We start from the raw sequence: 25,880 nt of genomic DNA on the forward strand, positions 1-25,880 counted from the left end.
TGACCACCGAAGACGTGATCGGCCAAGCGCGGCTAATTCCAAATGGACTCTTAATCGCCTACTCTAGACACGTGTAAAGCTGAGAGGTCTGGTCTAAACAGTATAGTGAAGAATTTGCCTACTACCCTATTAGAAGGCAGTGCCCTGTTTAAATACCCAGCTGTCGCAAATGTACACAGGTAGCGGGTTAGGGTCCACGGTTTTACTTGGGTTAGACAATGAAAGACCCTTTTAAACATTTTCCAATTGCAGTTTCTCTAAAAGCACCCAAAATATCCTATCGCCCCTTGTTTGTGTACACTAACTTTGAAGGCTATGTGGATAAAAAAAAAAAAAAAACAGGGGTGCAAACTTTCTGTCGCCCTCCTTGTCTAATTAGCGGATGAAAAGGAAGTGCTGTATGCTTGGGTGGCCGCAAAAAAAGGGCGAAAAATTGCACATAGGAGGAAACCCAAGTGAAGTGGCGCGTCCTCAAAGCCACCCCAGAGGAGCCTAAAGAAATGTTTTTGGCATAATGAGAGGCTTTAAATGAAGCTTAATAACAGATAGCAGAGGTAGAGCGTCGAGGTTTATGGTACAGGGCAGACAACGTTGTGAGGAAGCCTCTTCAAACCCAGTAACGTGTGCTGCGCCTCACCGCTTCCGCTGCCTGGGTTTCTATCGGGGCTAAATACAGGGCTCCGGGCGCGTTGAAATAACAGGTCTCCGTCAGGGTTCAGGTCCCGTGCCTTCAACTACCACTGACTGGGTGCAATTTGAAGGTGTTTCTCTGAATGTTCATTAGTGTGTACCTGCTAAGTGTCTGTAAATGCATGCGTGTGTTCGCTGCACCCACCCAGTGAGCCCCTGCCCACACCGGAGAGGGGGCTGGGTACGCGACCCTTCCCCAGGCTGTTGGGGCTGCTCTTGTTCCCCGGGTACAGGCTGCGCGGCGGGGAGGACGGGGAGCGGTGAGGCTCACCGCTCTTGGGTCGAGCTGAGAGGTTGAGGGGCTGCGTCGAGCCTTCTTCCTGTTGGGGGGGAGGGGCAAAGGGACAGAAGGGTTAAGGGAAGGCTGATAACACACCAGGGACTTGTGGGACACCAAGAGGGGCCGCTTCAAATGAAGACCCATTGGAAAGCGGATCAGGGGTGCATACGTGTGAGAGGGTGGCACCGGGTCTGGACGGCCCCTTATTTACAGGTCGGAGGGACGAAAAAGCTGGAGCCTTCAGACTGCCGTTAGACAAATCAATTATACCCACTTTCGGCTTGAGAACAAATATAAATGCATTTGATCAATCCAATAAAAAATACAGGGCTCTGTTTTCTTCACCACTAAACCTCAAATTTAAAAGTCTAATTCTCTCAACTGTGTCATCATCCACTTCTGTTGAAAAGCCCAAAGGACTTTTGTTACCCTCTCTCTCTTTTAATCAAAGGTACATGACCACTTTGTATCACATTGACCTGGCGAGGAATCCCTGCAACGGGACGACAACTGGATTAGAAGCCAGCATAACAACAGCGCCTGACTGTTCGGCTTGTGTGCCAGTGGGAAGGCTAACGAACTCGGGTTTCATTTGGAAGCGGGTCATGAAGACAGGCAGAGGGACGTGATTTGGGAGGGCCAGGCCGGGGGAACTGGGTGGGACTGACGGTGTGCGGGGTGTGGAGACTGGGGTTAGGGAAGGGCGGAGGTTCCAGAGTGGGGGAATTACTGTGGAGTCTATTGTGATGCTGGTTGCAGCAAACCCCACAGAGACACATGGTTCCCATTACTGTCTCGTCGAGTCAATATGAGGCGTATGCTCCCAAACTCACTCCAGTGAAGAGGCCTGGATCGGCGCCAAACAGCAGCCAGCGTCAACGACTGTGCCTGTCTGTGTGTGTGTGTGTGTGTGTGTACATACAGTACCAGTCAGAAGTTTGGACACACTTACTCATTCAAGGGTATTTCTTTATTTTTCCTATTATCCACATTGAGGAATTTTAATAGACATCAAAACTATGAAATCACACATCATGTAGCATCTTTAACAAAATGTTGAACAGATCAAAATATATTTAATGTTGTAGATTCTTCGAAGAAGCCACCCTTTTGCCTTGGTGACAACTTTGCGAACTCTTTGCATTCATCAGTCAGCTTCATGAAGTAGTCATTTGGAATGCATTTCAACTGAAAGGGTGTGCCTTGTTAAAAGTTTTACCTTCTTAATGTATACAAACCAGACAAGCTAGGGTTGGTATACAGAAGTGTAGTAGTCCATATTATGGCAAGAACAGCTCAAACAAGAAAAAATAAACAACAGTCAATCATTGCTTCAAGACATGAAAGTTACTCAATCCAGAGAACTGTCTTCAAGTACAGCTGCAAAACCATCAAGCGCTGTGATTAAACTGGCTCTCATAAGAACCCCCAGAGGAAACACAGATACCTCAGCTAAAGAGGACAAGTTCATTAGAGTTACCAGCCTCAGAAATTGGCAGTTAACTGCATGTCAGATTGCAGCCCAAATAAATACATACATTTTATTAATAGAAATATCTCAACATCAACTTTTCAGAGGAAACCGTGTGAATCAGGCCTTTATGGTCGAATTGCTGAAAAGAAACCACTACTTGAGGAGACTAATAATAAGAAGAGACTTCCTTTGGCCAAAACACACGAGATTATGGACATTATCCTTTGGTGTGATGAGCCCAGATCTCCATTTGTATGAGTGGCTCCCACCGTGAAGCATCAAGGTAGAGGTGGGATGGTGTGTGGAGTGCTATGCTGGTAAAACTGCTGGTGATTGATTTAGAATTCAAGGCCCACTCAACCAGCATGGTAACCAGAGAATTCTGCAGCGATACGCCATCCCATCTGGTCTGGGCTTAATGGGACTTTTGTTTTTCAACTTGACATTCGATGACCTGGCCTCCACAATCACCCAACTTCAACCCAATTGAGATGGTTTAGGATGAGTTGGACCACTGAGTAAAGGAAATGCAGCCAACAAGCGCAAAGCACATGCATTAAGCATATGCAGACTGTTGGAAAAGCATTCCAGGTGACTACCTCTTGAAGCTGGTTGAGAGAATGCCAAGAGTATGCACATTTGTAATCAAGATGAAGGGTGTCTACTTTGAAGAATCTAAAACAATGTATTAAGATTTTTTTTTAACACTTTTTGGTTACTATATGATTCCATATTTTATTTCATAGTTATGACCTCACTATAATTCTACAATGTGGAAAAAAGTAAAAGAAATGAAATGAGTAGGTGTCCAAACTTTTGACTGGTAATGTACCTGTCTATATCCTTTCAATTCTGGATTTAGTCTGTGATTTATAGATGAACTCGGCCCGAAACACACTGGAGCATAACGAACAGGATGGCTGACCTTAATGTGAGTGACAGGACTCGACACTTTCTTCTCACTCTTCAAGGCAGAGGGCGAGAGGGGGCCTGAGGAGTTGGGATGCTGTGGCAAGGAGGCCATTTTGGCTCCAGGGGATATCTGCATGCTGGCCAGCTGGGCGGCATACAGCTGCTGCAAAAGGAGGAATACAGTGAAATGGACAGGTTTTTAAAATCAGCAGCCACTGGTTGGAGGCTTGTGTCCCGCCTCCCTCCCTGTGTGTCCCAGAGTGTCTTTCTTATCCCTGCCTGGCAAAAATCCTGGCTACGATTTGATGTGCGTTAGCGCTAACCACACACACACACACACACACGTGTATGCGAATATGCACACACCCACACACAGACACACACACAATTCAGAGAAAAACCACACAGAGCGAAAACGCCTGCCTTCAGCTGTGTCTTGAAGCCAAAATAAGAAAACTCACATTACTGTTAACTTTTGTCGGAGGCATGTGTTCCCTTTCAAAGACAAAGCATTTACCTCAAAATTATGGACAGTCTGCACCGATTCATTCAACAGATGCCGATCTTCAAGTCAGAGATATGCATTAGGATGAACGTCAGAGTAAAGTTTCAGAGAAAGATGTTCCTACGCATTAATGGAGAACAAACCTCCACTTGAGAGAAATCATACCAAGCTTGGGTCCAAGACACTTGGTACAAAATCCAACACCCCAATGTAGAAAAAGAGAAACACAGAGCTCCTGTCTCTGGTCCAGCAGTTTAAATCAAAGCTCTGACCACTGGCTTAAACCACCGTCAACCTCCATCTGAAGACTTGACAGCATATCAAAGCCCCGATTTGATAGGAAAACCACCCAGACCAGGAGCTCCCCTCCCTCCCCCCCTCTTTACTACCCTTCTCTACTCTCCCCTCCATCCCTCCCCAGGCACTCATGCCTCAGTGTTGTGAGATCTGATTTCCCTTCAGTCTAAACTGCTGGATCTCCTGGGAGCTCTGAGGTCCGGAAAAGAGGGCGGCAGACACACGAGACAGGCAGCGGCGGAGTGGAGGACCACTGCTCCTCCTCACTCTGTGGTTCGGGGCAGGGAGTAGGACGGCCGTCTCCCAAGCCGATATTAAACACAAACAGAAGGGGCCCTCGCCGCAATGAAACAAAGCCCTGATGTCACGCTGCTTATTTTCCTTGGAGCGTACGAGGAGCGCCTGGGCCAACCTCCGGCGATATGAGATTGGCGCAAGAATGTGCTTTGAATGACTGGTGGGGCCTCGCGCGTCAATCACTCACAGCCGCAAGAGCTGCCTGCTGCAGTGACGGCCGCTGTTCATGCGACCGGGTAGGATAGGAGCTGAGGTTGAGGTACAGACAAGGAATGTCTTGGGGGCCCGCGCACGCACACACACTATGTCTCACTGAGCAAGCATTATGCGAATGAGTTAGACACTGGAAGGCCCTTGTATATAAAGACACTCACACACTTAAAACCCACATTCGTACCCCCACACAAACCAAACAAGAGACAGGCCTGCCCCTTTCAATATGGCTGCCGAAAACTACGACAAGAACTTCGCGCAGGGGGGAAAAAAAACAGGATGTGCTCAACCGTAACTAGGAAGCCAAGCACTGAAAAAGACTGCCCCACACGTCATGAGCAACACAGAGTCATCTTTTATTTCAGAACTGTTCGTGCGACACCGTCCCTATCCTTTCCTGATTGGTGTGATGCGGTTAAGAAACTGTCAAACCAACAAAAGCACCGAAATAAATGCAGGAATTGTTCTATTGCGAAAAAACACTGCTAGATCGATGGCTGCTAGAAGCCAATGTGCAACGTACACAACAGCAGGCGTACCTCTCGTTGTTCAGCAAACCCTCGGGGAAGACAATGCGGCTATTTTCTAAATTACAAATTGACAAAAAGACCCCTCGCTGTCTGACTATTGGACGGGGGCTCTGGCAGTTAGTGCTAATTTGACTTAAACAAAATAATGAGTCTGTCATTTTCCTTCGTCAAGGCTGCTTTTGATACCCAGGTTAGTGCAATAATATACAGAGAGAAAGACATGTTGTTGGGCTTTATAGATTTGTGTAGGGCTGACTGGGAGAATCCCCTTACCTAGCTTCTTTTAGCCTCGGGTTCCTATTGATCAGGGAAACAAATGGCCGTTTGTCTTTTTCAGCAGGTTAAGCAGGGAGAGAAGGAGGAAATGGTTGATTGTCTGTCTGCCTGACATTCACGAGGGAAGGCTAAATTAAGAACTTGCTGGTGTGTGTGTGTGTGTGTGTGTGCGTGCGTGCGTGCTGGTAAACATTTCCAGAATGCATGTCTATATGTTTTGCAAAAGTTTGCCAGTTTCACAGCTGAGGCTAATCAAGAGCACATTCATCGCTAGTCCTCAAACTGTGCAAATGTACTAATCTCCTCAAAGAGTCGGATGTACTCCCTTACATCTGCCCCAAAAACATTTTGATTCGATTCTCCTGTTAAACTCAAATGAATTGCAAATGTCCTGCCTCTCCGGAAAAAACAGCAAGCAACTATAAATCAGTGAAAGCCTCGATACAACACGTGTCGATGTGTCACTTCCTCACCTTCAACACTATGACACAGACAGAACCGGAGTAGAGAGAGTGAGGGACGTCTTGTGATGACAACAAGAATGTCTGCTAAGCAACTGTATTGCGCTCGCATTACCGGGACACAAAGGGGGTTATTCTTCAATTGAACTGGACCGCAGATGCAAGGCACCGGCCATAAGGACTGGAAACAATTGTCTGACGAAGTTCCCACGGTGGTACAGGACATTTGGCGTTCGTCCCAAATGGAACTCGATTTCCTATAGTGCACTACTTTGAGCCTGACCCCAATGGGCCCTGGGCAGACGAAGTGCACTACAAAGCAGCTAGGATGCCATTTTGGATGCAGTTCGTGTCTCCTAAAACATTCTACCGCTTGTGCTGGTCACAAATGAGCAAATGCAATTAGTCAATGCTCTGAATTCAAGTTATCCCATACTATGACTTTACTGCCATGTCTGGTTGATGTAAAATCAATCAAGTGTGTGGAATGCAGGAGATGTGGAGATCTGTCTCGTCTTCTATCTCTTAAGTGCTTTAAATGGAGGCAGCGTTTGATAGGATTCAAATGTATTCAGTATCTCCACGTCTACTTAGTTTCTTTCTTTCACTCAGTTTCTTTATTTCTCTACACCTCTTTATTTCGTTACTGTGACTATCTCTATCCAGTTGTGTGTCTTACTGTAGGGGGCTCCCACCAGACCACAGCTGTACCTGCGGGGTAACCAGGCACTGCCCATACACCAGCCCCTGCCATGGCCACGAGCCATCCGGTAGGCCAGGCAGACAGCCCCGCGCCCGTCCAGCTGTCGGGATGTAGGGGGCGGAGCCATGTGCCGACGTCTGTCCAATCTGCCGGCATCTGGTTTCAGACATTTCCACTGTAGCCAGATTTCAAGCCAGCTGGGGTATGCTTGCATATCTCTGTTCTACCCCCCCCCCCCATTGCAGATTAAGTTTACAACTTAACTAATAACACTTTATTTTAAGGTCCTTAATCCGTTCTAAAGAGTTTGTAAAGACTTACTATTTAGTAACCATTGTTCATACATTTGTAAGTGTCAATAAGCAATCTTATAACTCACACTTGAACATTCCATCTTGTTTACATGGGTTTTTAAAGATACATGCACTAAACAATACCTCATTCGGTTATTAACGTAGATCCTTATAAACAACTTTGCAATCGCCAATCTAAAGCATACACTATATATACTTTACAACCATTCGTAGACAACCTTTAATTGATTTATGACTCCCCAAAACCTGTCGACATTAGTAGACCGAACTTGAAGAAATACACAGGAAGACGATTCATAGTACAGCCTGAATGAACGGAGGCAAAGCTATTATGTTCAGCAGCCATCAACAACAATAACAGAAACGATGATTGACATCGCAAAGTGATGTTATTTAACCTCTTCTTCCACCCAATGTGCTTTTGATGCTGCAAAGGAGGTTTAGGGAAGCCATGTTGTGAAATCTGGATATGCCCTTTAAGGTAGAGGCCTTTTTTGTTTCGTTCTTTCGTCTTCTCTGTACTTATGTTCTATGATAACTATTACCTATAAGTGCTATTCACTAACCACAGATGTCAAACAGCAATAAAAAGATGATGAATTACCTAGGCCAGGTGTTATGCTGGGTACTAAGTCAGGACACTGAAGTGATTTATCTTATTGGCCTTTGTTTGACTCAACATGTTCAGTGGTAGGTATAACAGATAGCATGTGTCTACAAGGGGCAAGGTTGGGAAGCATTTCTGCCGACGCCATGCAAGTCTTCTCTGGTTAGACAGTCTGAGAGATTTGTAATACGATTGTCTTACTCAGATCTACCTAGTGAAAGTTATTCCCTGTGGCACAACTAATTAGACCAAAGGTGGCATCTGTGCACCTGCTGAAGACTGAATAAACCTAGTATCTGTTTGTTAAAATGCCAGCACTGTTTGTACAGAGAGAAAGCTGAATGTAGGTGTGTACCATGAAGAAGCTGAATGTATATGTGTACCGAGAGGAAGCTGAATGTAGATGTGTACAGAGAGAAAGCTGAATGTGGGTGTGTATCATGAAGAAGCTGAATGTATATGTGTACCGAGAGGAAGCTGAATGTAGATGTGTACAGAGAGAAAGCTGAATGTGGGTGTGTATCATGAAGAAGCTGAATGTAGATGTGTACAGAGAGGAAGCTGAATGTAGGTGTGTACCGAGAGGAAGTTGAATGTAGATGTGTACAGAGAGGAAGCTGAATGTAGATGTGTACAGAGAGGAAGCTGAATGTAGATACTGAGAGGAGGCATTTCACAGGACCAGCACATGGACCTACCTGTAGCTGTAGCGGGCTCATTCCTGACGCAGCTGCAGCTGCCATTGTGGATGGAATGAACTGCATTGGGTAGTTATCACCTGTCAGGACAGAAAACAAGACGGACAAAACAGGATGAGACATGAGAGTTCACCACAGCATCAACACTCCCATTTCTCATATTCTGTCTCACCCTGTCTTTCCCTGTCTGTCTCTCTAGTTCTCAACTTAACTTCAATTTAAAGGGCTTTATTGGCATGGGAAACATGTTGGCGTTGCCAAAGCAAGGAAAAATAAAAACAATACAAAAAGATAACATTTTAATCGGGAAAATCAAAAATTACACACAAGTTTTAAAAGGAGGGAGGCATTTTAATTCAACTTATATTATTAGCTACCTACAGTTGTGTAACACTGTGAAAATAGTTACAAATATGAATGACAATGAAAATAAATTATGAGATGAACATGCATTATGTATACAATATTGTTTAAGCTCCACTGGTTGCCCGTTTCTCTTACTAAGTAGTCAAGGCCATACTCAGTGAGTCTGTACATAGATAAGGCCATACTCAGTGAGTCTGTACATAGATAAGGCCATACTCAGTGAGTCTGTACATAGATAAGGCCATACTCAGCGAGTCTGTACATAGATAAGGCCATACTCAGTGAGTCTGTACATAGATAAGGCCATACTCAGTGAGTCTGTACATAGATAAGGCCATACTCAGTGAGTCTATACATGGATAAGGCTTTTGTAGCATTTCAATTTGCTCTTTTTCATTTTGTTCACTCTCCTTCTCTGTATCACTCTCTCTTTCTCTCCCACTCTCCATCTGCATGGTCACTGCATGATGTTCCCTGCCTCTCCATCTGCATGGTCACTGCATGATGTTCCCTGCCTCTCCATCTGCATGGTCACTGCATGATGTTCCCTGCCTCTCCATCTGCATGGTCACTGCATGATGTTCCCTGACTCTCCATCTGCATGGTCACTGCATGATGTTCCCTGCCTCTCTATCTGCATGGTCACTGCATGATGTTCCCTGCCTCTCTATCTGCATGGTCACTGCATGATGTTCCCTGACTCTCCATCTGCATGGTCACTGCATGATGTTCCCTGACTCTCCATCTGCATGGTCACTGCATGATGTTCCCTGCCTCTCCATCTGCATGGTCACTGCATGATGTTCCCTGACTCTCCATCTGCATGGTCACTGCATGATGTTCCCTGCCTCTCCATCTGCATGGTCACTGCATGATGTTCCCTGCCTCTCTATCTCCCTCTCTCTTGCGCCCTTTTATTCACCCACAATTCCTATTGTCTAGTTCCTCCACAGAGAAAGTCCCAGCCCCTCAACAAGCCTGTCCAGGCTTGTAATGAATTGTGGCATGAGTGTTTGTCAAAGGTTACTAATGTGTTGTGTCTGTACCCATGGGGGCCAGTTTAGTAGATGTGCCGCCGCTCCGTCTGAGCAGCAGATAAGGACCTCTAACTTCCAACCATATGGTTTCTGATTGAGATGCACTCATGAATCCAGCATGCTTTTAACAACCTCGCGCAGAAATGTTCCACGAGCCCCCGCTGTGAGTCCTGAAAGGCTTTCCATGTCCTCCTCAGTGTTAAAAATACTGAATACTGTAAACAGAAAAATAAACCATATCCTCTTTGAGGTTCACCTTCAGTACTGTATTTATTGTTCAATTTCATGTTCTCTCTGAAAGATGTGTTTAGTTATTGTGTATAGTTTTAAAATGTTATTCTAAGTAAATACTAGTATCTACTGCTTTGAGCCCCATTAACTAATCATTAGCATATATATATATATATATATATATATATATATATACAGTATATATATATATATATATATATATATATATATATACACATACCCAGACGGGTGAGAAATGTATGGAAAACCCATATTTTCCAACCACATTTAATAATGTTTGTCCCATAGATGTAAAACCAGATGTAACGTTAGTCACTGTTCCTATTCAAACACCAGCCAGTTGAGCAGTGTTTGTGACTGAGGCTCCTGCCATCCATGCCCCTATAATAAACCCTCTTCCAGAATATATATATATATATATATATATATATATGTGTGTGTGTGTGTGTGTGTGTGTATATATATATATATATATATTTATACAACAAATAAAGCGTAGTCCATATGCATTTGGATAGTGAAGTTTTTAAATTTTGGCTCTAGATTCCAGCTCACTGATTTTAAATGAAACGATGACTAAGAGGATAAAGTGCAGACTGTCAGCTTTAATTTGGGGATATCCATCCATCAACTGTGAACCCTTTGGGAATTACATCCATTTCCTTCCATAGTCCCCACATTTACATGTCTGGGGCCAGACGAACTGTCAGTGTAGGAGGCTAAACTCTGAGCAGCACACTGACGTCAGTTTCATCAGACACCAGCACTCCAAATGCTACTGCATATCCTAGATTCAAGACCAGACATTGACGCCTGCGCAGTAATGACGCAAACAAACACAAGCAAGTGTTGAAGTGAAGAGCCAAAACAAGAAAACCTATGTCAATGTACAAATATTTACAGCAGCACTACATACATAGATACACTGTATGATCAGGTCATCATGTAGAAAGATAATTTAACTCCAGCAATGAAACATCCGGTGGCAATGAAACATCCGGTGGCTGCGTGTTAATAGATTTGCTAATGGGTTATATAACAGTATATGTAATAGATTGTCAATGCTTACAAATCCTACTTAGGCCATGGAATGTGTAAAAGAATGGAACACATGAAAGAAAGAAATGGGTAAAAGAACAGAACGTGTTAAAGGCCACAGCGATAGTGGTGACTAGAATGCTGACTGGGGAATACCATTTTCTCCAGAGAGTACTGCTGTGTGCGTGTGTGTGTGATTGTGTGTGTGTGTATGTGAATGTGTGTGTATGAGTGAAAATCCCAGTTGCAGATGTGTTCTATAACTAACGTGTTTTTGTCTAGGAGTCACAGCAGACTTCCCACAGCACAGTGATTTGGAGTGTTACACCGTATACGAGTGACACTGCTGGTCAGATAATGGCCGCCTCCTTGCAGTTTCATTGGACCGTCTAGGTCTGCAGCAGATTCCGAAATGCAACGTATTGTCCCTTGCGTTTCTGTGGGGGAAGTGTTGTGTTGTGTGGTTAATGAGGCAAAACCAAACCAAGACTTGTTTCCTTGATCTGATTTATTGGCTGAGCAGAGTTATTGACTAGGAAGGCCAAGCCTCGTTGGATCCTACTTCCTGCCAATGAGGAGTCTTTCGCCTCAAACATTCTAACAGAGTCATAAATATATTTCATATATGGTATTGGGAAAACTGTAATTTGGTTAGTTTGATGGTCATAGGTCACATTTGTATATCCAATATAATTCTGAATAAAACATTACTTTCTGTTGCTGTGTGACTTTGTTTCTTTGTGAATTTTAATTTATGTTACTATGTGACTTTATATTCCCGTGTGACTTTATGATTCTATGTGACTTTTACTGTATGTTACCATGTGACTTTATGTTACTGTGGGCCATCAGATGTGGGCAAATTTTTATTTCTGGAATAAGACATTGAGGAATAAATCTGATCTTTTCATCTTCAAGATTATACATTTTTTGACATTGGTAAACCTGTTACCTATATGTTACTCAGTAGGAGGATTTATAGGTAACCTTTTGGTGCCTAGGCAAAATAATGGCCCGTTCACAAAGTCTGCATGTGAAAGGAAACTTTTAAGGGCCTACATAAGTAATATTGACTTGTTTTAAGTCAAGAACGGAGTTGGGGAGGAATGTGAAAATAGGAAAGAGATTTACTGAAAAATGAAGTTTGACTCAAAAATGGCTTTGACATAATACCTCACAACACTGTAGCCTAATTAGATTCCTCCAAGAGGTCATATTTGTAAGTAATAACTACTTCACATAAGATTGCTAACACAGTGAGAGAAAGTTATCTTAGATTCTATAGTTGTCTGATTGTGATAGAACACAATCAAGCAGGGAATCCATCTTTAAATCTCTGCTATTGCCCTTTTGGGAATGTTACTCTCCTGCCCTTTTGGGAATGTTACTCTACTGCCCTTTTGGGAACTTTACTCTTTGGGATTCTAGAAACGTGGGTACTCGTGAGGTGTCATGTACTAAAAGGTCCGTACTGCGCCGAAACAATAATCTGACTCCAGTAAATGACTGTGTGATCTGAGTATCCCTTATAAACCCTGACATTACACTGTTCTCAATAATACATCTACAGTGTAGATGGCCACAAGGATGTTAATGTCCAACTTAATAACATTTCTGTACGATAAGGTCAAAGCAACCCTTTGATATAGTGGACATGGTTGGAATGCTTAAAAGTTTAAGGGATGGTATTTTAGGACAACTGTATGATGTCACAAGGCTGATTTGATTATAACAGACCAATGATTGTTTATCTGGGATTGGGGGCGGGCTGTAGACCATCCTTTCAGCCAATGAGGGCTACATTTCTGAATATCTTCGAATTAGTTTCCCAACACGTGATTGTTCCCTTTGGACATTAGACTGAGCATTTGAAGGGCCAAAGGAGGCTCAGGGTGATGAATTATTAAAAGTATACTTGGGATTTATGCGCAAAAAATAAACACACACAGTGATTTTGTAGATATAGGGCTGATTTAAAAAATGACATTAAAAAGACTGCATGGCCACTAAAAACTTCATGGCTGAAACGACAAACAACGTCAAAATGTTGTTAATGAATTCACAAACCAAGTCATCGCTACTATGCGTCATTTGTTTGAGAGTCGTTATTAATTCATATACAACACTGACGGTAAATAGCATCTCCGTTTGAAACACCCAGTGCTAGCAACACAAACACAGTTTAATAGAGGAGATGAGGGTGACCGCAACACCGTGTCGTCCAAAATGGAACCCTATTCCATAATGGGGCACCACTCTTGGGCCCTACGAAGGGACGGGGGGTGTGACATTTAGGAGGCCCTCCGGGCTGTACAAAGGGAGAAGTCTGTGACGTTTTTGGTGAGGTCAGAACCCTGTTAGGACCTTGTCTGACAGAGCACTGGGTGGAAAAGGCTTCTGCTTATCTGGTGGGTAACAGAAGTGCAGGCGAGATACAGCTGGAGAGGGCAAGGGAGGGGAGTGAAACCCAATCGTAACTTGAAACAAAAACATGTCTTTTTGTGTAAAAGACAGTTTGTGTCAACTTGTGCATGTGTGTGAAGGGTGCGTGTCTGTGTGTGTGTGTGTCTGTGCATGTGTGTGTGTGTATATACATTTGTGTCAGTGTGTGTGTGTGTGTGTGTCTGTGTGTGCCTGTGTGTCTGTGTGTGTGTGTGTGTGTCTGTGTGTGTGTGTGTGTGTGTGTGTCTGTGTGTGTGTGTGTGTGTGTGTGTGTCTGTGTGTGTCTGTGTGTGTGTGTGTGTGTGTGTGTGTCTGTGTGTGTGTGTATGTGTGTCTACCCGGCTTGTAGGACATGTTGGGCGGAAAGAGGAAGCCCTGCTGTGCGGCAGCGGCGGCGGCCAGAGATCGCTGGTCGTGAGGAAATACCGGGATCATCAGGGGAGGCATGTGACCCTGTACCTGAGAGAGGGAGAGAGAGTGAAGGAGAGAGGGAGGGAGAGTGAAGGAGAGAGGGAGGGAGAGTGAAGTAGAGAGGGAGGGAGAGTGAAGGAGAGAGGGAGGGAGAGTGAAGGAGAGAGGGAGGGAGTGAAGGAGAGAGGGAGAGAGTGAAGGAGAGAGGGAGAGAGAGGGAGAGAGAGTGAAGGAGAGAGGGAGAGAGTGAAGGAGAGAGGGAGAGAGTGAAGGAAAGAGGGAGAGAGAGTGAAGGAGAGAGGGAGAGAGGGAGAGAGTGAAGGAGAGAGGGAGGGAGAATGAAGGAGAGAGGGAGAGAGAGTGAAGGAGAGAGGGAGAGAGTGAAGGAGAGAGGGAGAAAGTGAAGGAGAGAGGGAGAGAGTGAAGGAGAGAGGGAGAAAGTGAAGGAGAGAGGGAGAGAGGGAAAGAGAGGAGAAACTATTAAACATTTTCATTCAAATATCTCAGAATGTTTCTTACTGGGTTAATGTTTCAATGCTGAACTGTTGGACATTCTAATGAAGAGTTTGATTAAGTGCATGAGAGAATACAAAAGCGACAGAGGAAGGGAGGGAGAGTTGATGAAGAGGAAAAGATCCGATGGAACCATCATCATCATCATCACATCGGAACGACACATTTCCATCAATTCATTCATGCGCACAAACACACAAACAATAATTATAATGGTAACCCCAAAACCTAACTTTAACCCTTAATCTAACCCAAACTCCTAAACGTAAAACTAACCCTAATTGTAACATTTACCCTGAACTTAAACATTCCCATGAGGAAAACATAAACATTTTCCTCATGGGGACTGGCGAAATGTAACATTTCTCTTGTTTTACTATGCTTGTGGGGATTGCATGTCCTCACGAGGAAAGTAAAAACATGTACACACACACACACACACACACACACAGAGTGTAGTGATCAGAGAGAGTCCTGACAGAGCCCTCCAGACAAACACAGAAAGAGAGGAATAAAGTGATCAACTTGAAGTAAAAAAGAAAATAGCCCTGGGAAAGTCAACATCATGCTGTGTGTGTGCTTGTGTGTGTGTGTGCATGCGTGCGTGCGTGTTGTTTCAAAAGCCTGTACTCTTTTATCTGAGGCTGAAAGCTCCCAAAGTGGGGGTTAAGTCTGGATGAACAGTTAAAACAGTGAGGTGGTTGGTATTAAATAGCGGACTCGATCATATCAAAGATGAACCCTGAGGGACATTTCAGTCATCTTGTAGAGAAGTACTGTACGTGAGCACAGTTAATGATCACTCTGCCTCACTCCCTCTCTCTGCTTTCTCCTCTTTTCCTCTTCATCACTCTATCCTCTCACTTTCCTTTCTCTCTTTCCCTTAAAAGAAAGCTGAACGGCGGCTCCCTGTCTATTCTGTTTCTCTCTCTCCTCGATTTCTTCCTTCTCTACTTTTCTGGTGAACGTTCTGGTCTGGTCAGACCGTAGTAGAACTGAGGGGATATGAGGGGAGCATATGCAACTGAGGCTAGATTAGTTAAATGAGTGTTGTGTCTCTAGAGGTGGAACTCAAAGAGCATTGGTGAAGAGGAGAGCTTGCAGCCTCCACTGGCCGTATGTGTATCTCTGGGTAAGTGCGTGTGTGCGTTTGTGTGTCTGTTTGAGTGTTGCACGCGCATACTTCTCTTGAAGCCGGCGGATTGCTTTTCTTTTATTACCACCGCTCCGTCATATTTCTAAATAGGAACTTATGAATAAATGTGTGCTTGTCTTCTAAGAATACAGTCACCATCATATTCCCCTGAACACTTGGAAGAGACATCCTGCTGTCCTATAACATTCTCACCGAAAGGGAGGCCCAGACACAAAGACACACACACGCACGCACACCCCCGTTCCGAAGACACACACACACGCACAGAGCGCCCCCCCATTCCAAAGACAAACACATCTTGTGACACCGTCGAAAGACCGTGGAAAGAATGAAGGCGGAATAAAAACAAGTCTGTGTGGCAAGTGTGTGGGGGGGGGGGGGGGGGGGGTGAGGCAGAATGCTCCATTCATTGTGCTCCTCTGGGAATGCCTGGAGTCCCCTCCACCAAACACAAAGCCCTGGCCTTCTTCTAGGGGGACAGAGTGCTGCAAGGAGAGGCATGAATGAACCGCCCTGCTCTCCCTGGTCATAAGAAAACACAGGGCCCCCTTCCTAACTGCCCACCACACACACACACACACACACACACAGACACGTATTCACACAAGCACACACCTACCTATGCACACATGCATACACACACACACACACACACACACACGACCTAACATGGTGTTAATGGTCCCACTGTGCAACTGGTGTGTGTGTTTAGGGTCGGGGGCTGCGTGTTTGCTCCGTGTGTGTGTCTGAGCGAAAGAGAGAAAGAGGTAAAGTATAAGAAACGAAGAGAGAGACAGTCTGCACGTGTTTCCAAGATGGATTCCTGTCCGTCTGCTTTTTTTGGGTCTAGTTTAGGCCGGTTTAAAGCTACTGCTTGTATGCTTTTCTCACACAGAGTCTGGTTAAAAGCTTTAAAGTTATACTCAGTATGTCATACTGTAAGTCAGTCTAGGTCCGGGGGACTTACTCAGTATGTCATACTGTAAGTCAGTCTAGGTCCTGGGGACTTACTCAGTATGTCATACTGTAAGTCAGTCTAGGTCCTGGGGACTTACTCAGTATGTCATACTGTAAGTCAGTCTAGGTCCTGGGGACTTACTCAGTATGCCATACTGTATGTCAGTCCTGGGGATTTCCTTTATGCTCTACAGCTGATAAACCTTTTTACTGTTCATATCAGCAACACAGGACAGGAATAGAAGAGCAATGGATATTTTTTTATTCAGTGATATGTTAAGTTTATTCAGTAAAATCAGTATTCAATTTTATTCAATTTTATTCAAATAATGCATAATTTCTTCTAGAAAACTGTTGAAATTAAAATATTTTGGTATAAACATATGTACTTCTTTGTTTTGCAGTTGAAAATAACCAAAACATTGGAATAACTTACTAAATCTTAGATAATTTCACAAAGAAATCCAGACAATCTTACTGGCACCTTGTAGAGGTTTTTTGAAATTATTTGATTTCAAGAAGGTGATTTTTCTTTACTTTGGAATTAAACCTCTGGCAATATGAAAATGATTCATTATAACAGTTTAAACAGAGGAGAGGACTCATTCTCCTGTTTTATAACACAGTGTGTACCTCAATGAGCATGGAGAAAGGAAAGAAAACCAAATAATTGTCTAAGGAGGTCAGACAAAAGATTGTAGTTGAGCATGGACACTCTCAAGGCTATCTCCAGAGACCTTGAGGTTTCTGCTACCACGGTGCGTAATATTATGAAGTAATGTTTGAAGTAATGTTATGAAGTAATGTTTGAAGTAATGTTATGAAGTAATGTTATGAAGTAATGTTTGAAGTAATGTTTGAAGTAATGTTTGAAGTAATGTTATGAAGTAATGTTATGAAGTACTGTTATGAAGTACTGTTATGAAGTAATGTTATGAAGTAATGTTTGAAGTAATGTTTGAAGTAATGTTATGAAGTAATGTTTGAAGTAATGTTATGAAGAAGTGTGATGCACCATGTCATCGTTGCCAACCCCCCTCGATGTGGCCACCAGAGAAACTGATGTAAGATTGCATTAAAGGATTGTCTGAATGATGGAGAAAGCACCCAGATCAACAGGCCAACAGATTCAAGCTGATCCTCAGACACAGTATGTCGGTTGCCAACTCCAGGAAATTGACTTGTATGGCAGGAAAGCCACTACTGAGAGACATAACAAAGTCTCACTGCAATTTGCTAAAACACACCTGAACATACCACAATCCTTGTGGACAACCTCCCGGGTACAGAGGCGACCAAATTAGAGCTTTTTGGTAAAGAACATCATTGCTATGTGTACAGAAAACAAAATGAAGCCTTCAAAGAAACAAACATCTTCCCCCTCAGTAAAACTGACTATCTGAAAACCCTGTTGAACCTATTTTAAAGCCATGGAGACAAAACAGCAGTTGGGGGGCAGCCTTCAAATGTGGGAGAACTGGAGCAGTTTCAACAGTGAGAGAAACTGCCTGTACAGAGGAGCCGGAAGCACACTTATGTTTCACCCATGTCATATTTAGACTAGGGTGTCAATATTTTCATTAATTTGCTAATTTCTTGATTAGGTTTGGAATCAAAAACAAATGTTCTGTAAAATTTATAGTTAAATAGAGAATTCTGGAGACCAAATATGTTGGTCAATTACCAAAAAAATTTAAGGACAATGTGAGTTATTTTGAAGAAAGTAAAAGGTTGCCAATACTTGTGAAAAACCTGAATATTTGGTATAAAACTGTGATTCTATTGCCTAACATGCGGCATGTTTGAGCCAATGTTTGAGCCAAGTGTACAGAAACATTCGCTCTAGTCTAGACTAATCTCTTACAAGCCAATCACCATGACGGCTCATTCCAGTAATGTTCCATAGTTGCTGAATTTGTTTTAACATTAGAGTTGGCCTAATGGCTTTCTGAACCATTCTGTCCGGTCCTGGTTGCTGATGTGTCGTCAATTGGCCGTTTGCGTGCACCATTAGGTCTTAACATGGCTTTGGTGGACTAACTGAGCAGACTACAGCTCGCGTCAGCAATTCTCTTCTGGCTGACAAGACAGCTCAGTTCTTTTTATACCTGACTGTTAAGGACCAGCAGCGCTGAGTTTTTGGTTAGAATGGAGAAGGTCAGGATGGAGGGTATAAAGAAAACAAAAAGAAAAGGAAGAAAACACAAGGAGGATCAAGAAAGCCTTTGGAGACGGCAGTGAGCCTGATGACAGGGAGAAGGACGAGAGGAGGGGGAAATATGGAAAGATGGCAACAGTTGATAAAGAATCGCAAAAAAAAGCTAATGAAAAACATCAAGAGGGCGAACATGAAGGGTGGAGGGGAGGAGCAGAGTGGAGACTTGGGCAGATACACATTACCACAGAGAAGGTGCACAACAAAGGAGGAATTAACAACAAAAATGAAAGCAGGACGAGGTACAAATGAAGAAGAGAGGATAGAATGGAGGGATGAAAACAGGATGAGGAAAAGGAGGAGTATGGGTTGCAGTCATTAATTAGACCTGTTAGCTTGCGGTCCGGGCCTGCCTTAGCGGCCCGGAGGATATGGAAACACATATGAGACACATTAAGGACACACTTAACAAAGACACATGACAGTCACCCACGGCTGGGACCAAAGGTAGGGTCACCCAGGCTCACACTCAGTGTGTGTTTGTGTGTGTGTGTACATGTGTGTACATGTGTGTGTGTACGTGTACGTGTACGTGTGTGTGTACGTGTGTATGTGTATGTATGTGTGTGTGTGTGTGTGTGTGTGTGCGTAGCCCTATCTTTCACAAGGAGCCTGTCGGAAGCTTTTCTTTAACCCTTGGAAGTTCCCCACTGTTTCTACAGGCTATTTAAAACCACATGACAGGAAACTGGTGTTACTTTGAACTGGGTTCTCCTTCACAATAAAGCACAGCACTGAAAGCCACTCATTATACATAGAGATGTAAACAACATCTTCACGCTACATAAGTGCTCGTGCCTTTGGAGCAACAAAAACCAGGGAAAATAGGCTACACTTGAACTGATCCACATTTCTAGGAGTTAAACAATTAATAATCCTCAATCTGTTGAAGAATTAACACCAATCTGGGAAGTAAACCAGGTAACATTGAAAACACAAGTACAGCACTGGACGTCCCAAATGATCCCCTATTCCCCATGAAGTGCACTAATACTGACCAGGACCCATTCAGTAGGGCTCAACAGGGAAAATGTCTTCCACTATAAAGGGAACGGTATTCCCTTTAGGACACAGTCCAAAGCAGGAACCCCAAACAGGAGCCCTGGGTCAGTCCCTTAGAGTATTGGGCCCAGTAGCCTGGAAGAAGCAGGTCTGGAGTTGATAAGTAGAAGCAGACCGGCTATTCTTGTGGTGCCACTCTGCCGGAGTGTTTAAGGTCGAAACGCTTTCAACACAGCATAAACAGCCAGAACCCCAGTGACCAGGCTCTGAAGTAAATCTACAGTTCAAGGCATTGTCTGGAGCGGAGATCGTAGTATATTGGACACTGTGACATAATAAGAATGCTCTACTACTTATTCTCTTGATGACAGAATAATAGATAAAGAGAGATTTAATGCTGTGCTTTTCTTGGACCCCAAAATGTTTTTACTCTCAACTACGCATGGGTCATTGAATGTTTTAAATATGTTGAAAATGTCATTTTCCCTAGTTATTCCTTATTATAAAATAATAGCATTGTCTCTATTGGTAGAAATCGCTAATGATAATCATACATGAACTGTCAGAGACATTGCTTTGTATACAACAATCCAAGCTTAGCTCATTCAAATAGCTGAATATTTAAGAGCCAGTCTGCTGTAAAAGTATTTAAACTAGGTCTGTAGTCATTGTATTTATACTAGGTCTGTTGCAATATTATTTTAACCAGGTCTGTTGAAATAGTATTTAAACCAGGTCTGTAGTAATTGTATTTAAACTAGGTCTGCTGTAATAGCTTTTTAACCATGTCTGTTGTAATAGTATTTAAACCAGGTCTGTAGTAATAGCTTTTTAACCATGTCTGTTGTAATAGTATTTAAACCAGGTCTGTAGTAATAGTATTTAAACCAGGTCTGTAGTAATAGTATTTAAACCAGGTCTGTAGTAATAGTATTTAAACCAGGTCTGTAGTAATAGTATGTAAACCAGGTCTGTAGTAATAGTATGTAAACCAGGTCTGTAGTAATAGTATTTAAATCAGGTCTGCTGCTTGACCATAATGTTTGCCCTTCTTACCAGATGCAGACAGTCAACACCTAACTACTCTCAAAAACACCATTGCCTGAGGACACAGTAAGGTTATGTGATCATATAGAGTGGTTTTATTGTGTCACAGACAAACACACACACACACACACAAACACACACACACACCCGAGGCCTGGTCTTAATGAACTCAGATCTGTGGTTTATTAAAAGCAAGGGGGGGCGTTGTAAAAGAAGGAGGCCTTGTTAAAAGTGGAACACATCCAGATCTCCAGAGCACAAGGGACCCTGGCTCGCTGCCTTCCCCAGTAAGGTTGAACCTTTTCTGGGGTGTGGGAGAGGGAATTGCTCCACTGTGGTGGTGAAGAGTTTATTGAATAGGGAGAAAGAGAAAACATTTTCACGAAAGAAGTAAAGAGAATGAAATAGGACGAAGTTGGATAGTGGTAGCCTGGTGGCTAGAGTGCTGAGCCACGAATGGAAACATTGCTATTTTGAATCCCAAGGTGGGAACAAATAAAAACAGTATCTGTCATTCTGCTGTTAAGTGAAACCCTGAACCCTAATTTGCTCCTAGATTCGGCATTAATAATGATTGATCCCCTGGCCATGAGCCCACTCAGAGGGTGGCAGACCCAGTGATCAAGCTACGAGGCTAGTTAAATCCACCTAAAAACTTTCCAACCAAAACACAGAAAAATCCACAGGGGCAGCTAGCTAGCAAAATACCCTCTTTGGAACACTAACTTCCACAATTTCCACCATTATGAATATCTTTTTCGGCATTAAAGCAATGAATTTCTCTTAAAAATGGCAACTGTGGTTTTCAGTAGATTTTGGAACGCCAGACAGATCACATGTCCAAAATCTGCGCTTTAATTGAAGGATTGGTAAGAAACAAATACCCACTAGATGGCATCGCAACTCTTTTGTTCCCCAAATAATAGAATGTGTCTAATTGTCACTGTGAAAGAAGAATGGGAAATCTGTATCATGGCCTTATTAAGAGAGTGAAAGAGGTGTGAGAAATCCAGGGGGGTGGGCACATATCAACCATGCAGTTGAACCAGACTAAAGGCAAGAGAAATGGAAGAGGTAACAGAGAGAAGCCGATAGTGGCGACCCCGTGGGTGCAATAGTGTATTGATCGTGGCGTGATCAATGACCCAAAAAATTATCCCATTATAAACAGGTCAATTACAGGGGTCACCATGTGTGTGTGTGTGTGTGTGTGTGTGACTAAGATAAGGTATGTACAGTGAGCATTCAGCACTGACCTGTATCTGCTGCTGAAGAACGTTGATTTTGTGCTGCTGCTGCAGGAGTTGCTGCTGTTGTCTTGCAATCTGGGAAACAATTAGAAAAATAAGATTTCGGGGAGACGAACACGAGATGAGAGGGGATCACATGCAGACATCCTCTAAAGCTTGAATTTAGAGTTTGAGCATAACAGACTGTTAAAAGAGTGAGACAGGGTTGAGACAAGAATGAGAACGTAATTAATTCTCTGCGACCCCTTTTGGCTCCAAGGTTCCACTTTCACAACCATTGGCCAAAGATCCCAGAAAGCATCCTAAAAGCACCTCCCCTTTAGGTGTATGGATGAGGTGTTTTATTCAGGACCAGGTGAAATCTCAAGTGCCATTGTCATGAACATTTCGTTAGTGACAATAGAAAAAGCTGAAACAAGTTAATATTAGTAGAAGATGGCTACCTGACATTAACTAGCCAGCAAATGACAAATTGTATGTGAACATCAGCAACAACAACTACTTAACAAATCACTTGGCTAGACTGGCTGTCCTATGGACTATAAAGAGGGTACCTTAACAATACATAATAAATATTTATTAAATTGTCATTATTAAAAGTTTTGTCTGTTATTATCATTATTAAACATCTTCTAAGTAGATTGCAAATATTTGTTTTAGAAGAGCGAAGTGCTATTAATTAAATGAACAACTGGTTGAAAACATGCCAATAGAATGGACAACCAGACAGTTTGGCTAGAATCTCCATAACGCCAGTGCTAACAATTGGCTTTTGCCCAAGTTTTGTATGAAAATGTGCCGTTATCTTTTTAAAACAAATATGATGGCAATTATATTATAAAAGTAATTAGGTCCTTACATTGGTATCACAACAAATTTTTTTATTTTTATTATTGAGATTACATTGTAGAAGACAAAGACAGTATATTTAAGGTAAAACCATAAGAAATAAGCAACAGAAAGTAAATAACAACAAAGACAAAAATCCCTAGATGGGAGGAGCGGAAAATTATAAAAATAGGAATATATTGGGAGAGAAGAGTGAACATAGTGGATTATATAACCCAAATGAACACTGGCAGTAGCTGGTGAGATTTACATATTTACGAGTGTGACTGGCATAAGCCTTCTCCTTGGCTAACTACCGTCAGGGGTGGAGCCTAGGCAAAAACAGACAACTGGAATAGCCCAATTACACTATGCCAAACTCCCAAAGGCAGTGTGTTTCCACCATCCAGTCCGTAAGAAACAAATAGAATACAAACAGCTGCATAATTTATTATTTTGGGATGTATATAATTACAGGCTGTCCATTGTGGGACGTTGCCCATCCGAGCATGTGTCAAGTTTCATTTAGGCGAGGCCTCTTAGTTGCTTCAATATAAGTCATTACTCCATCATGTATGAACAGCTGAATAACAGGCTAACAGTAAAATCCGTCTGTTTGTTGTTGACGCTCACTTGTCCTTTGTGATGTGGTAGAATGTAAATTCCCTGGTATTTTCTCACCTGGTCCTGCTGCTGGCGGGCCAGCTCCATTTGCTGCCTCTGCTTCTCCATCTGTGAGGCGGCCATCTTCTTCTGCTCATCATGGGCCGCCAGGAGCTGCTCTCGCAGGCTGATGAGCTGGCTGATCATGGTGGACAGCTGCCTCTCTTTCTCCTCCAAACCCTCTGGGGTACCTGATGGAAAGACAGAGGGGTCGAGAGAGTTCAGAGTTAGGAAGAGGAAGACATTTAGTCCATGAATCAACGTCAAATAAGGAAACTATAAATGTACACTACCGTTCAGAGGTTTTGACTCAATTAGAAATGTCCTTGTTTTCGAATGAAAAGCAACTTTTATGACCATTAACATAACATCAAATTGACCAGAAATACAGTGTAGACATTGTTAATTTTGTAAATGATTATAGTAGCTGGAAACTGAAGCCGATTTTTTATGGAATACCTACATATGCGTGCTGAAGCCCATTATCAGCAACAATCAGTCCTGTGTTCCAATGGGATGTTGTTTTTGCTAGTCCAAGTTTATAATTATAAAAGGCCATGTGATCCCTTTTGCAATTATGTTAGTACTGCTGAAAACTGTTATGCTGATTAAAGAAGCAATAAAACAGGCCATCTTTAGACTAGTTGAGTATCTGGAGCATCAGCAATTGTGGGTTTGATCACAGGCTCAAAATGACCATAAACAAAGAACTTTCTTCTGAAAGTCGTCTGTTCATTGTTTTTTCTGAGAAATGAAGGCTATTACATGCGAGAAATTGCCAAGAAACTGAATATCTCATACAACAATATGTACAACTCCCTTCACAGAACACCACAAACTGGTTCTAATGAGAATATAAAGAGTGGGAGGTCCCTGTGCATAATTGAGCAAGAGGACAAATACATTAGAGTGTTTTGTCTGAGAAACAGACACCTCACAGGTCCTCAACTGGCAGCTTCATTAAAAATACCTGCAATGCACCAGTCTCAATGTCAACAGTGAAGAGGTGACTCCAGGATGCTGGCCTTCTAGCCAGAGTTGTAAAGAAAAAGACATATCTCAGACTGGATAATAAAAAGAAACGATTAAGATGGGTGTGAAATGATTAAAAAGTGTGATGTGTTCAGATCACAAAAAACATTTGTGAGGGTCAGACCAAATGATAAGATGCTGGAGGAGTGCTTGATGCCACCTCTCAAGCATGGTGGAGGCAATGTGATATTTTGGGGGGACTTTTGTGGTGGTAAATTGGGAAATTTGTACAGGGTAAAAGAGATCAAGAAGGAAGTCTATCAATCCATTTTGAAACGCCATGCCATACCCTGTGGATGGTACTTTATTGGAGCCTGTTTCCTCCTACAACAGGACAATGACCCAAAGCTCCAAACTATGCAAGAACTATTTAGGGAAGAAGCAGTCAGCTGGTATTCTGTCTATAATGGAGTGGCCAGCAAAGTCAACGGATCTCAACCATATTGAGCTGATGTGGGAGCAGCTTGACCGTATGGTATGTAAGAAGTGCCCACCAAGCCTATCCAACTTTTGGGAGGTGCTTCAGGAAGCATCAGGTGAAATCTCTGCAGATAACCTCAACAAATTGACAACTAGAATGACCAAGGTCTGTAGGATTCTTTGATGAAAACAAAGTTTGAAGGACACAATTATTATATCAATTAAAAATCTTTTTATTTCTTACCTTATCAATAAATATATTCCCTATTCATTTTGCTATATTTCCTATTCAAACTCATTTCATGTATGTTTGCATGGAAAACAAGAACATTTGTAAGTGACCCCAAACATTTGAACAATACTGTATGTTCATTTTCCATCTGCAATATTACATTCATCAACAACATCTGAATTATGTCACTTATGTTGCCCAGACTTCTCTTTACAGTAGGTCCCAAATGGCATCCTGTCCACTACATAATGCACTCCTTAGGATGGGACCCATAGGGCAGCCTATATAAACCCCTTGCTCTAATAATAAAAGCCTGAAGGTGGGTGAAGCCTGGTGGGTATTTACGTCATTCACTATACCAGGCTCAACTTAACGTAGCCCGGGACTGTGAGTGTCTGAGTGTGTGTGTGTGTGTATATATGTGTCTGTTTGTCCTAACACTTGCTGCATTCTAACAGAGACTTTATTGTAGTCTTTTGGAGCTGTATTAGCCAAGGCTGCTCTCTCTCCTGCACGTGTCCCAAATGCCCCCCTACAGAGTCGACATGGCTCTGGTTACATGCAGCGCACTATGTTCAGAATAGGGCGCCGTTAATGTTTGAAAATAAAGCATCAGTCTGCTGATAAACCAAAGACCACAGGTTTCTCTCTCTTTCATTCTCTCTCAGTTCTTCCTTAATGTGTATCTATTTGTTGACCTTGTTAGCCTATAATTTGTCATTAGCCTAAGCCATGAAACAACGTGAAATACATTTTTGCTCT

At 42.8% G+C, this 25,880-nt stretch overlaps 1 protein-coding gene across 9 annotated transcripts in view; it reads right to left on the reverse strand.

The window, feature by feature from the left end:
* LOC105018466 (transcription factor SOX-6) overlaps positions 1-25,880 on the reverse strand; it is a 103,821-nt gene that overhangs the window by 14,864 nt on the left and 63,077 nt on the right. For all 9 annotated transcript variants that reach the window (XM_029115148.2, XM_029115146.2, XM_029115147.2 and 6 more), the window contains 6 exons: positions 23,453-23,625; positions 21,950-22,018; positions 13,731-13,851; positions 8,258-8,337; positions 3,370-3,519; positions 836-1,010 (listed from right to left, as the gene is read on the reverse strand). In XM_029115148.2, coding sequence (XP_028970981.1) covers positions 836-1,010; positions 3,370-3,519; positions 8,258-8,337; positions 13,731-13,851; positions 21,950-22,018; positions 23,453-23,625 — 768 coding nt within the window. The remainder of the gene's footprint in view (positions 1-835; positions 1,011-3,369; positions 3,520-8,257; positions 8,338-13,730; positions 13,852-21,949; positions 22,019-23,452; positions 23,626-25,880) is intronic.

Source organism: Esox lucius, chromosome 19 (genome assembly GCF_011004845.1).
Source record: "Esox lucius isolate fEsoLuc1 chromosome 19, fEsoLuc1.pri, whole genome shotgun sequence".
Taxonomy (NCBI): domain Eukaryota; kingdom Metazoa; phylum Chordata; class Actinopteri; order Esociformes; family Esocidae; genus Esox; species Esox lucius.